Here is a 14,772-nt window from a genome sequence, read left to right on the forward strand (position 1 = left end):
ATGTTTGTTTTGTGACACGTGCGTGTCACCGCTTGATGCGCTAACGAGGCACCGGGTGATCCCCACGTGACACCCCCGTGTCACAGTAAGATTATGTTGGTACTGAGGGCTCATAAGGATCAGTTTTGGGTTATTTGCCAGCGCGAGTTGGCACCCGGTGCCTTGTGGGCGCATCAAGATGTGGCACGCCCGTATCACAAAACAAACATCCGGTATAGAAAGGGTTAAAGGAGTTGATCGTTTTTGTACTAACTACTTCTGCAGGAATGCTGTTCCTTTGACTCTAATCGAGAAATAACTCCTGCCGGTTATTTGTACAAGCGCCTCCTTGGTGCAGTGGTTAGAGTCAGCGGTCCTGGATTCGAAACTTAAAGGGCCAAAGGGACAGAGATGTGAACCGCCGCACCGCGCAGCTATAGCGTATGCTCTCAACTTTACTTACTTTGATGTCTGTACTTTATCGCTCTGCTTGAATTGTCTGACCACTGCTTCTTGTTTTCGAGTTTACTGGAGCCCAAAAAGCTACGAGTGATTGACGATACAGAACTAGTTCGATTATTTGAAGACGTGTATCAAGTTCCAAAGCCGTCGTCTCTTTTTCAATGTAAAGAGGTCGAGTTGCTGAGTCGCTGAGTTTTCAATCATCGTGTTATTTTCGTAGTGCGTCGCTGTAATTCTTCAAGCAGTTTAATGTCATTGTAATTAAGGGACCAGAACTGAATTACATATTTCTGGTGAGGTATCACCCGTGAGTTATACAAGAACGTAACTCCCGGCGGTGGCTGAGTCGACAGCGTGATGGCGCCGCGTTCAGGACGACGAGAGTTCAATCCCCGTCCGGTGCCACCAAGCTGGGATTTTTCAGCCGCCGCCGAGTGGCTTAAAACTATCCACATGCTGTCCAGAAGTCTACCTATCAACCCGGACTCTAGAGTCTAGGATTAAAGATGAGCTCCGGGAGGGCAGCATGAGCCAATGCAAGATGGCGCCACTATAAACACTGGCCTGCGCCACAACGGGGTGGGCCATACATCAGCCCCCTCCAAAAAAAAAACAAGCCTACCGGCGCCACAGGCGAAGATGTAAAAAAAAAAAAAAAGCTCCTTCCATGAGACCGAACATAATATTAGCCTTTTTGCAGGCGGATTTAAAGTGCTTCGTAGGTTTCAAGTCATTGTTGATAGTCCCCGGGCTCTGTTTCCTCCTTTACAACGTGTACATATAGTAGCTCCTCACGCATGTTACATGTAAGGTTACTATTTCTGGACCCCAAGTGCATGACTTTACATTTGTTCAGGTTGAAGGGCTTTTGGCACTTTCCAGACCACTGACTAGATTTAGAAAGGATATTTCTTCCAAGAAAGAGTATGGATTGCAGCACAGACCCTAGTGACACTCCATTTGTAACGGGGAGCCACTCAGAGGCCTGTCCGTTGAGTACAATTTGCTCAGTAAGCCAATCTCTTATCCTCATTCATATTTTTCCTAATCCCGTTGAGGTAATGTCTTAAGGAGTCGTTCATGTGGTACCTTGTCAAAAACTTTCTGAAAGTGTAAATATATAACGTCAATGGGGATTTGATTGTCTCCATTTTCGTATATACTTTGTATGTATAAGTCTAATATTAGAATTGGTTAAACAGGACGCTTTTTCCTGTATCGGGAATGATATTGGTATCACCTAATAACTTGAAAATGTGTCTTATGATCTCGAGGATCTTACCCACAACTGACCCCAAGTTTATGGGCCTGTAGTTTAAGGCCACGCTCTTGTCTCCCTTTAAGAAGATCGGAATTACAGTAAAGCCCTCAGAAGTCGGACCCGAATAAGCCGGATATCGGATAAGTCGGACACTTTCAGGGTTTTTTTTTTTTTTTTTTTTTTTTTTACGTTCTATCCCGAGTGCACCGGTAGGCATTTTTTGCCCTTTGATTGAGTAATTTTAAGCCTCTCGGCTTATATACTGGCTAAAATACCCCTGATAGCTCTTTAGGCTGACACACACTATACGATGCGGCCTGTCCGGCGGCGGAAAGTGGGCAGGAGCATCGTCGGCCGGATGAGCATTCACACTATGAGGCGGCCTCACGGAATGCCGGGCAGCCGCCGTCACTCTGAGCCCCACCGCCGCAGCGACGAAAACAACATGGAGCCGCTCAGCGACGTGTTCCTGGCTGCAGGCGCAGTGTTTTTATGTTTTATGTTCCACAAACATGGATGGCCCTTGTACAGATCAATAAAACTGATCCAAAAGTCTTTATCTATCCAGACGTCAGACATCGTGGAGCATAGATGATGTGTACACCACGGCTGTCAGCGTCACTCTGATAATTCACGCCTCAAGGCCCCGCCGCAAGGTGGCACACACTGTGAGGCGGCGCACCGCGCCGGAGGGAATTTCATACATAAGCAGAAGGCCATCGGACCGTGTCGTGAGGCCTCCCCGCACAAATTACACCCACACACACACTGCCTCATGGCCTCTAGCTCCGCCCACTTTTCGGCCGCATCGTATAGTGTGCGTCCGCCTTTACATCGTCCGAGTCATTTGAGGGGTTGTCCGAGCCATTATAGACGCGAAATGAGCACATGTGCCGCGGCACTGCCGGCGCCAAGATCAGTGTTTACACAGCTGACTTAGCAAGCACGTGGCAGTGTCTCCCTCAGCTTTCTCTCGCTCTGTAGCCCTTATTGTGTGTGTGTGTGTGTGTGTGTGTGTGTGTGTGTGTTTATACTACGTACGTATTTACCTATCATGTGTGTGTGTGTGTGTGTGTGTGTGAGTGTGTGTACGCCGCGTATGTATGTGTGTGCGCGCGCCATGTATGTAGTACATATTTACGTAACACAGACCATTTCAACTGTTAGTGGTCAGGCGTGCAAAATGTGAGAAAAAATCCCTCGGGTAACTCGGATTTTTGGATAACTCGGATTGGCCTTCCCCCCCAATTGGTCCGACTTATGCGGGGTATACCGTACGTTCCTTTGTTTCCAGTCTTTGGGGTAAGCGGCTTAAGTATTTGCTCCTTGAGTTCATTTAGCAACCTCGGTGATAAGTTGTCGCGTCCGGTTGGCTTGTTTGTGGCAAGCCTATCTTGGTTCCTTTGCACACCTTGTTTGTCAATTGTACCAGTTTTCATGGATATAATTCCCTTCGGTGAGGTAGGGCTCTTGACCGGGAACACAGACGATAAATTTTTGTTCAGAATGTAGACCATATAATTATCTACTGCCCTGTGTTGGCACGCCGTTTTCATCTATCAGGGGACTGATATTGCTTTTAACCTTCTTTTAATTTCTTATCTGAGAAAACTTTTCCGGGTTATATTTTGCTTTGCGTGCCATGAGTTTCTCATAGTCACGCTTACTTTGGTGGATGAGTGTTCTGATTGATTGATTGATTAGGGTATCAAGTCATGGGTATGTTCTGCAAGCTCTGAGGTTGTGATAGTACTGTTGACGTGCTTCAGTGATGCTTTCTTCAAAAAGCAGCTGCCTGCGAATTTGCATGAGCAATAATCAAGCTCCTTGCCGGGCATGATGAGCTCACGGTAATATCTCGTTAGTTATTGCTATCCTGAAGCTCCAGTATTTCACCTGATAGGGACTAGCAGCCCCCTCAGTCGAGAGGAATAGTACCAGATTGACATACAGCAGTCAAAACCTCATGCACCCCTAGCTTTGAGCTGCTCTACACTGAGGTAACAACTATCAACTGCCTTTTTCACCCCTCAACCTTGATGGAGCTTATCTCTGCCCTCGTTAGGGTGGTCTATCGTCAATGGGAGAATTAGTATTCTCTATTTGTAATCCAGTAATTGGGAGCTGCTCGCTAGCAATGTACAGATGCTCGAGGTACTGCGTGTACAACTGTTGAAAGAACTCAGCCCAATGAGCCCTCTGCCCATCCATGTCTGACACTCGGCAATCATCTGTTGTTCGGATAACGCTAACCTAAGAGGGAGGTTTAGAGCGGAACTTCTTTATGGCTCGGTTGGCAGGTCAGAGCTCATTGCGTTGAAATGGTCCACAATGTCATCAGTGAAATTTCTGACATTCCTTGTCTCTCCTCAGGAGATATTTAATCCTACGTGACAGGTCTCATATTGGTCCCGATTCTCAAAAATCCTGGTGGTGCGATTCTTCTCAATACTCTCCTGCGTCTCCTCCGAGGCAACACCTCTCCTCTATTACGGATGTTGTTCAATACACTCCTCTGCAGCTTGAAGAGTTTCACGTTTAAAGGTATATCACAAATCTAAAAGATGATGACCACATTTAACATTGTGAGTCTGTCACTGAATACTCACGCTCAAACGCCAAGTCTTTCAGTCTCTCAAGATGAGTTATTCCGATCACCGCGTCTGTGGCCTATAAGGCCATAACTGTTGCCAAAAAGCACCAATAATTAATCATTTAAACGATAACCATATATGAAGGCAGGTATTTGGGTGATGAAAGCAGTTTTTAGGTCAGAAATAGGCAAACATAAAAGGCAGAGTACGACAATCTTGCAACGTTGCTTCCGATAAGAGAAGCAAAGGCATTGATAAAACTCGCGGTGTGGTCATGTTCACCAGCTAAACTAGGTCATTGTTATGACCGGACCATCAACCTGGCCCCTTTTATTTTGTTTATTATTTGGCGATAGTAGGATTTTACAGGTAGGGGTTGGAAGCCCCACCCAATCCAATCTAGAGCATGGATCAGACTGATTGTTATACACATGGGCAGGGACAGATAATTTCTCAAACAGAGAACGGCTGAATGAAGGAACCGTATAAGAGAAAGAGAAAGGAAGAAAAGTAGGTAGGATGGAGAGAATAGGCAAGGGAAGAGGAAATGAACGGATGAGGGAAGGAAAAAAATAAATACTCGTACAATGAAAAAATAAGGAAGGAGGAGAGAGACGACTACGGGCCGCTTTCACAGTCGTTTTGTTTGTTTTGATCGTTACCAATGGCGCCGATCGACGTTATAGTTTTCCACGTGAAACTGGCCTATGGGGTAGTGGCGGCTGCAGAGGAAGCGAGAGGTGTTGAGAGTGAGTGGTAAGGTGCGGTGCTAGGCTAAACCCGCAGCCACCACTACCCCATCGGCCAGTTTTATGTGGAAATACTATAGCGGAGATCGCCGCTATTGGTAACGATCGAACAAACAAAGTGACTGTGAAAGCGGCCCTACAACAAGAACTTATACAGTAAAAACATTGTTTTGGGGGGAGAGAGAGAGAGAGAGAGAGAGAGAGAGAGAGAGGCGGGGGGGAAACAAATGTAGTGTGCGCGCGTTATGAACTAGAGATAGATAAATATGAAGACGAAAGAAGACCTGATGAGAAGCCGAGAAGCAAACTACACCAAAACTTTAGATAGACTACAATAACACACTAAAAAATCTGGATATTTACAACACTGAGATCCCCTGATGTATACAGACACTATATGCTCTTCCGTAGTACAGTGGTTAGTGTCCTTGACTACAAATCTGCGGGGCCTTAGTTCGATTCCTGGCCTAGGTAGTCTCAAGTGCAGCCCACCTGGCCGTTCATCCTTCCTTTCGGAATGGTCGATAAATGGGTGCCTGGGGAAACCTAAGGAAGGCAACCTACGGTAACCCGAATGTTCCACTGGCCCAACGTCGGGTTACGGGTTCTCTCCCACCACAGGCTCAAAGTGCCAACTAGATGGAGATGGGCACCGCCGCCACGCGCAGCTGTAGAATATGCTCCCATCTTTACCTTATATGGGCCTTTCGAGATCCACCTTTCCTTTGTGCCCGCAGTGTGGGCTGGGGCGCTAGGTTAAGTGTCGCAGGAGTTGCCTCTTGGCTTCGATTCCCGCCACTCAGTGGCATACATTTTCCGGTACACTCAAACAGGTGTTAAGGTGTGAGCAGGTGCCCAGGTATATCAATGTATTTTAGGTGTGTCGCGGTGTCTTCAGACGTTAAAAAACATTAATGTTCTCAAAGTTGCATCAAGGCGTATCATGTAATGTAAATGCAAGAATACAAAGCGTAACAAAGTTTGCCCAGGCGCTTTAACATACATGCAGGCGTACCAAACGTGTAATAAGAGGTAACAAGGTGAACTCACGAGGTAGAAGAGAGGTGTGTAAAGGCCGACGGAGGCCACGGCGGCGGTGGTGATGAGGACTTGTACCGATCTGAGCTTGAGGCAAGTCAGGTCAAAATATGGAGGCTTCTCGGAGTCCACTTTATACTTGTCCTTCACTTGCTGTGGGGGATGGGAGGGAGTGAGTATTAGGAGGGAGAGGATAAAATGAGGGATGTAGGGGTAACACGCAAGGAGTATTCACGAAAAGATGGAGGGAAAGAAAGATGATGAGTGTTGAATGTAGATGGGAAGGAGTGATGGAAGCATGATAGAGAAATGGGGCAGCGAAAGGCATGGGATGAGAAAGAAGGGAGAGAAAAGAGAAAATGGGAGTGGAGAAGAAAAGAGAAAGTAGAGATGGAAGTGGTGAACGGAAATGAGAGGGGCGGGTAAGGATGGAGCGAGATGAGGGTAGGAGAGAAAATTTGGGGAGAGAAGGGAGGGGAAAGATAAGGATGAGGTCAGAGTGGAAGGGAAGAGAAGGAGGAACGAAAAGGGCAAGAATTAAAGGCGAATAGAGTTTAGTTGAGAGAGAGAGAGAGAGAGAGAGAGAGAGAGAGAGAGAGAGAGAGAGAGAGAGAGAGAGAGAGAGAGAGTGAGGGAAGGAGGAATATTGAAGATGATCCGGGTGGGAGGGAAGGAAGAGAGTGAGGAAGGGAAGAAGGTTGAGGCAGAAGACGGAGGATGAGGTGAGAATATGTTGAAATAAAATAGTCGGACTATTAATTTTATAAAGCTATTTAAATATATGTCAACCAGACGATCAATATACCGAAAAGTTATCTATCTCCATACCTAGCTATTCATCTCCAATACAGCAAAATTTTACACATTTCTTTACATTTAAATGACACCCATCTATAAAATAAATTATGATTTATATTTTTTCCATTCTAACGGTGGTTTATTTCCTGTTTGTCTGTCTGTCTGTTTCTCAGTGTCTTTAATGTGTGTGTGTGTGTGTGTGTGTGTGTGTGTGTGTGTGTGTGTGTGTGTGTGTGTGTGTGTGTGTGTGTAATTCACCACGGCCTGGTCATGAGTTGGACTCGCTTTCTCCAGCAGGTACCTTCCCGACATGAGCAAGTGCTCATCATCGTCGATCTCTGGGTACTGCCAGGACCTCACACACATTATGTGTGTGTGTGTGTGTGTGTGTGTGTGTGTGTGTGTGTGTGTGTGTGTGTGTGTGTGTGTGTGTGTGTGTGTGTGTGTGTGTGTTTTCTACTTCCTCCCCTTCTTATATTTTCTCTTATCTTATTATCTATTATGTCCTTCCCACCCAATCGCCTTTCTCCTGCTCCACCCTTTTCCGTCTCCTCCCCTACCTTCCTCTTTTGGTTCTTGAGGTGCAGTATGGCGCGCCGCTGGGGGTGGTAAAGGGAGGCTGACCTATAGAAGATCCCCAGGAAGAAGCTGGAGAAGACGACCCCAGTCACGGCCTGCAGCCCCAGCCGCCACCCAACTGACCTGTGAAGAGGTGTGGGTTAGATGTGGGGTGGGGTGAAGGCGTGAGAGTGAGTGGATACAGTGTTATTTGAAGAAGTAAAAATGAAGGGAATGGGATGGGGAGGAGGTATTGGTATTTATGAGTGCATTGGGTATGTATGAGTTTTCCATTTTGTAGTTCCATCAAGGAATTCTCTCATGTACTCATTCTTAACAGAAATCATTTTAGCATGAAATCTTGAACCTTTTGCGTATTACTTGCTAAATCATATTCTTCAAAAACACAGGAAATTTGTTGTGCCTTAACATGATGTAGAAATATTTATCGGATATGTGTCTTAATATGCATCAAATTTAAAAATATATTTTGGGTCCCATATTCTTTGTTTAACATTATTTGATAACGCTTCCTGTCAGGAAATGTCACTGCCTAAAGTAAATAATGATTTTGCTCTGATACTAATTATATTTTGTTGTAGCTCAGATGTGTATGACTGCAGATCACTTTTTTCATATTACTTCTTTTGAAATGCACTTTAAGTAGTGCAGACATTTCAGAGTTTTTTTTTCTGCTGACTCTCTTTAATCATGAACATTTGGTAAATGTTGGCGAAAATCTACTCGGAAAATTGCTTTAATAAAAATTATAACATGGTAAATATTTGATTATATCTTTACACAGCTGACCATGTCTAATAATTCGGATAAACGATGCTCAGTGTTAATCTAGAAGCTGCCTACAAGCTCATTCGCTCGTACTTGTATGTTTTCTACTAGTAATTCCAGTGAAAGGAGTTGCCACCATTCAGCCTCTAACTTTACTAACAGCTCGCACCTCTAAGTATCTCTAGACGCCTTGACAGTTACCCACTCACCTTATCGCCTCCTTAAAGAAAACGGAGAAGAGGGTGACGCCGATACCGCAGCCGGACTGGGCGATGATCTCGACGAACTCCCTCCGCCGCCTGAAGTACTGGCCTAGCATGAGGTTGGCGGCCTCGCGCGTCATGCCCACGCCCACACCCAGCACCAAGCCATAGCTGAAGATGGGGTCGTGAGGCAGGTTGAGTGGGAGTGGGTTGGGGCAGGGAGAGAACGAAGGGAGAGTGGTGGAGGGTGTGGAGCAGGGCAGAGTGAGGGAGGGTGGATTGGGGCAGGGTGAGGATGAAGGGAAAGAGTGGTGGAGGGCGTGGAGCAGAGCAAAGTGAGGGAGGGTGGAGAAGGGTGAGGTGAAGAATTGACGCAGGTTTAGGGGATAGAGGGAACAGGTAGCGTTGGGCGTTTGGCAGGGTACGACAGGGTGAGGCAGGGTGGAGTGGCAGTGAGGTGGTGAAGATTGTGGGGCAGAGTGGGGCAGAATGACGCAGGGTGGAGCAGGAAGGGGAAAGAACAGCGTAAGGAATGTGCAGAAAGGGGGGTGGGGGACAGGTGTGTGTGTGGGTTCGGGAAAATCGTATGGTTGGTGAAAAGGAAAGGTGTTTTGGTGGGGGGTGGAGCGAGTTTGGGGGAAGAATTGGGGAGGGTAGTGAGGGAGGGGAAAGAAGGGGAAGACGAGAGGCAGGAAGGAACAAGAAGGTAGGAGGCAAGCATGGAATGGAAAAGAAGAAAAATATGTTATTATGAAATATGGATAAACCTTAACTGGTAAAAATATAATCAGAGTATAATAATTCCGAAACACACACACACACACACACACACACACACAAACACACACACACACACACACACACACACACACACAGAAGAGGATTATCTTCCCGCCTCATCGCTCTACCACACAACACTCCTCCACCTCCTCACCACTCAAGCATCATCACAATTTCCCCTCCGTTAATGTAAATTACTAACCCCCACCCCCCTTTCATACTGTACTTTTTTTTATAGATGTACATTTTCAGACTAACGGCTGCAATTTCCGAAATAAAATTATTATCATTATTATTATTATTATTATTATTATTATTATTATTATTATTATTATTATTATTACACACACACACACACACACACACACACACACACACACACACACACACGAACATCGCTTGATCTATTTAAAATTTTAAGAGTCCTGTGAAAAACTAAGTCTAATCACATTAATTTTATGATTAAGAGAAAAAGACTGAGGTTGCGGTAAAAGAGTAAACAACGAACAGTTTGCCCTCAACAACAAACGTGAAAACATGAAGAGAATAGAAGAAAGACAGGCAAAGGCGGAGATTAATTAGTCAGATTAAAGGGAGGGAATAGGCAATAACATGAATAAAAAATAATAAAAACCGAGTAAAAAAATTTAAAAAAGTTAGAAAATAACAATAAAATACGTTGATAAAATGACAATGAATAAACACTACTGAGAAAAAGGGGAAACATTTGGCTGCCAGTTTGACAGATGGACAAACAGTTTATTGACCTAAGTTACATTTTAAACTTTGCACATGAACTGGACAGTATGAACAGGAACTAAACAAAAACAAATGATAACAAAACAGTCGAAATCAACTCCATATATTACGTAAACCACATACTAATATTCGAAACAAACTTAGATTATAATATAAATATGCTTCTACTACTACTACTACTACTACTACTACTACTACTACTACTACTACTACTACTACTACTACTACTACTATTACTACTACTACTACTACTACTACTACTACTACTACTACTGCTAGTACCACTACTACTACTACTAGTACTAATACTAATGAAACACGAATAAGAAATAAAAGTTAATAAAAACAAAGCAAAAAATATATATATATATATATATATATATATATATATATATATATATATATATATATATATATATATATATATATATATATATATATATATAATAAAAAAATGGACGCTCGTATACAAAACACTCCTAATAACCCCAAATGCCAGTCTTCCATTTACTCCCTCAACCAAAACGAATTCCATGGCCTTCACACCTGTCATTCGTGAGCCACCGGACATATGCATGAATAAGTAAATAGACAAGCTCACTTAATTTCTCTTTGAACTTGGTAATCTTTCTTCCTCTACGCTGCCAGACTTATCAGTTAACACTCTCATCACTTGATCCCTTCCTCAACACCCCTTTTCATCCTCTTTCTATTACATCAAAGCGTCTATTAACACATCCACATCCCTCTCCTTCTCCGCACAAGTTTGCACACTTCGGTCTCAAACTGTTTAACAACCCCTGCCACCGCGACCTGCTGCCCCCCATCGCACCACCACCACAACGAGCCCTACGCACCTCCAGCAAGCTAGTTCCCAAGAGAACCCACACCGACCGTTATAAGCACAGCACCGTCCCCACTCTAGTCAGGCTTATTAACCACCATTGATGTTTGTTTTACTATTTATCTTGTTTTACTCGTCACTTATCTTTTTTTAACTATAATTTCCCCAGTTTTGTCTTTAAATATGTTTTTTTTCTTGTATTTTATGATTTCCCTTTTATCTTACATTTTGCAAAGCATTTTATGTTCATGCTCTTTTACTGTTCTATTAGTTTTTATTTTTCATCATTAATTCTAATGCATATTTTCAGCCGTTGGCTGCCTATGTCCCTAAATAAACCGTTAATTATTATTATTATTATTATTATTATTATTATTATTATTATTATTATTATTATTATCATAATTACAACAGGTCCCACACTACCTCACCCCATCAGCCCCTCCCACCTCCGTCCTTTATCACAGTAACCCCTTTAACTAACCCCTCTTTCCCCCATACTAATGACCCCTTTCCACCTGATTCACCCCTTTACCCTCCTCCTTTCCCTCTGACCTATTCACTTCCTATTAAATCTCTACCTAATATGACCCCTTCAATACATCTTTCTTCTCATTCCTTCTCTATGCATTCCTCATCTCTCAATACTCGCTCTTTTTCCTCATATTTATTTTCTTATTCATTCATTTCATTTATCTTTTTTATCCTTCATTCTCATCACCCCTTTTCATACCGTCCCTGTACCTCCCTTGTCCTTATTTTATCCCTTCTCTCTTCCCTTATCATTATTTCTGATCACCCTCCTTCACACTAACCCCCCTATATACAACCTTCAGCTCCTTAAATATCTCCAACACGTTACAGCCTCCTTTATTCTCCAATCCAACTTCTCACCTTCCCCTACACAATTTCCCCTTACACACCATCTTCTCGACCATACCATTATCCCTTCTTTACCGCCATCAGCACTCCACCTTTCTTCCTTCTGGTGTCTCCTCTCCCATCCTACTATCGTCATTACCCTCAGTGTCCGTCTCTCATCCTCACACCACCAAGCCCGCTCCCTGATTCCCCTTGCTCTTCTCTCACATCGGTGACCAAGCTAAGTTATTTGTGATCTATTATTCTTTCCCTCAGAGGTGATGGGTAACTTTACATTGACACATTTAGCCGTACAACCATCGGGAACACTTGAAAATAATTATTTCGTTTACATTTTTATGATCAACATCATTTTTAGGAGTGTGACTTATTATCCCAGCGCAAATATCAATATAACACGACATTTGATGGTATCTCGTTAAGGAAAGTTGGATAAATAGAAATATAATAATCCCTTCTGGCGTACAACGTGTGAATTTATACTTTCAAGTTTTAACTAGGCGAAAAAGTAGAGTACAAAGGCTGTGATCTGTGATTTATGCGTATGACCAAATATAGTCGGTTCCACGAGAGCTGGCGGAGATTTTCCTTCAGGGGTGGACTCGCGGACTTGGCATCATTGCTTGAGTGACGGTCTCTGCGCCGCTCATTGGCTGTTTTTTACTGGATCTAAGCAGCGGCAATTTAGTTTGCATGACATTGACATAGCCTTTTATCTCTCACACTCTGTTACCTCTTAAAATCATCACTATTGGTATAGTTATTCTTATAACCGCTCTTCCTTATGGCTATTTATTAGTTTATTACCCACAAACATTATAACCATGTTTCAGGAATAATGATAGGACGATGAAAGAAATGAGAAGGTTCTTGCCTTAGCCCAATCTTTCCGTTATGATTTCGTAGCATCACTACACATTATGACTAATCCAGGACTAAAAATATACCAACAAATCTTACAATAAATGAGTTAATTAGACTGTAGCCTAGCACTTTGTAGTAGTGAAAAGTAGTAAAAAAAGTCTAGCCTCAACAATCGATTCGTCGCTGGAAATTGTCTGTTTACGTGCAGTTTTGACTTCTTAGTTTTGTTATGAATGTCGTTTCAGGTTAATTTATAATTATTCAAAAGGTACATATTTATCAATAAAAAAATATTGCATTAGTTTTTATCGGTGCAATCTGTTACCTTACAACTCACAAAGGATTTTGGTAGGAAAACAAAGTTAATTTTATGCGCAGCAGAACAAGTTAAGAATTGGCCAATGAGCGCGCAGTACCATTACCCATGCAATGATACCAAGGCCGCGAGTCGACCCCTGAAAGAAAGTCTCCGCCAGCTCTCGTGGAACCGACAATAATCATTAGCAATATATATATATATATATATATATATATATATATATATATATATATATATATATATATATATATATATATATATATATATATATATATATATATATATATATATATATATATATATATATATATATATATATATATATATATATATATATATATATATATATATATATATATATATATATATATATATATATATATATATATATATATATATATATATATATATATATATATATATATATATATATATATATATATATATATATCAGGGATATATAGGAATACATAGGAAGAACAGACACCAGAAGACCTATCGGTCTATGGCGAGGGTGTCTATTTACTACCGCTACTACTAGTAATCTACGTGTGGTAGGACAGGACAGAAAAGATGAAGGCTCCTCCCCACCCACCTCTCCCTCCGGCTACGTGCCGGCAGGAAATAGTTAGAAGAGAACACCATGTACCCTTAAGGAAGAAAGGGCCATGGAAATTTTACAGTTAAGAGATAAATAAGAGGAGCTTACTACCCTTAACTTACACTACTGGTAACCTAAGCTGTGGGGGAAAATGACTTCATTACATAAGAAAATAAGAACATAGAAATACAGGGAGACTAGAAGAGGACGAGTGGCCTACACAGGGCAGCCCCAGAATCCCCACTAATACCCACGATGGGTGAGGTGTAGTTTCAGGGGCACAGGTGGAGGCTTGATCCTCGTTTTACCGGCGGTACTAGGCACGCACCAGTAACCTGTCACCTTACTGCACCCACACCTCACTCCACCTGCCATGCGGACATTAACTGTTGCTTTACTCTATTGTTGACTTTCGCTACTTGCAATCTAGGTTGTGGGGGAGAATTATATGAATATAGGCTGAGGTCTTGCTGCAATCTGTCCGAAAACATGCGAAAAAGGGTCAGTATAATCTTATATTCCTGAAGTACTTATCCAAAGAAGACTTAAAGCTATTGATACTCTGTGCGTTAACTACTGACGGTGGGAGTCTATTCCAGTGATCGACGACTCTGTTATTGAAAAAACTTCTGCGCAGTAATGTGTTACATCGATTTCCCTTTAACTTCATACCGTTGCTGCGTGTTCTTGTGTTTGTGTCTCTCTGAAATAGACTATCTGGGTTAATGTTGTCGAATCCATTAAGGATTTTGAACACTTCAATGAAGTCCCCTCTTATCCTTCGCTTTTTTAGGGAAAACATACCTAAACGCTTTAAACGCTCGTCATATGGCAAGTTTCGGAGAGCTGGAATTTGTTTGGTTGCTCATCGCAGTATCTTTTATAGCAAAACTTGATCTCTGATATAGTTCGGTGACCAGAACTGAACGGCGTATTCTAGGTGTGGTCTTACAGATGCTAAATATAATCTCTTCATAAGTTCGGGTGATTTATAATCAAAGTCTCTTGAGATTAATCCCAACATCATATTGGCTTTTTTACTCGCTGCAGAACATTGATCACTCATTTTAAGAGTGTTACTGATAATGACACCAAGATATTTTTCTTGTTTTACTTCGCTGAGCTCATGTCCTTGAATCTGATATTTAAAGGTAGGATTTTTTTCACCTATGTGCATTACTTTACATTTATCTACGTTAAAACTCATTTGCCATTTTTCGCTCCAGTCAGCAAGTCTTATTAAGTCTGATTGAATGTTCTCGCAACTTTGACTGTTCATTACCGTACCTCCT

At 42.4% G+C, this 14,772-nt stretch overlaps 1 protein-coding gene across 1 annotated transcript in view; it reads right to left on the reverse strand.

Annotated features, from left to right (window-relative positions):
* Positions 1-14,772, reverse strand: part of LOC127008047 (monocarboxylate transporter 12-like) — a 42,658-nt gene that overhangs the window by 24,474 nt on the left and 3,412 nt on the right. The window contains exons 2-4 of the mRNA XM_050879566.1: positions 8,438-8,602; positions 7,442-7,583; positions 6,096-6,236 (exon numbers count right to left, since the gene is read on the reverse strand). Of these exons, the coding sequence (XP_050735523.1) occupies positions 6,096-6,236; positions 7,442-7,583; positions 8,438-8,602 (448 nt within the window). The remainder of the gene's footprint in view (positions 1-6,095; positions 6,237-7,441; positions 7,584-8,437; positions 8,603-14,772) is intronic.

The sequence above is a fragment of the Eriocheir sinensis genome, chromosome 37 (genome assembly GCF_024679095.1).
Source record: "Eriocheir sinensis breed Jianghai 21 chromosome 37, ASM2467909v1, whole genome shotgun sequence".
Taxonomy (NCBI): Eukaryota; Metazoa; Arthropoda; class Malacostraca; order Decapoda; family Varunidae; genus Eriocheir; species Eriocheir sinensis.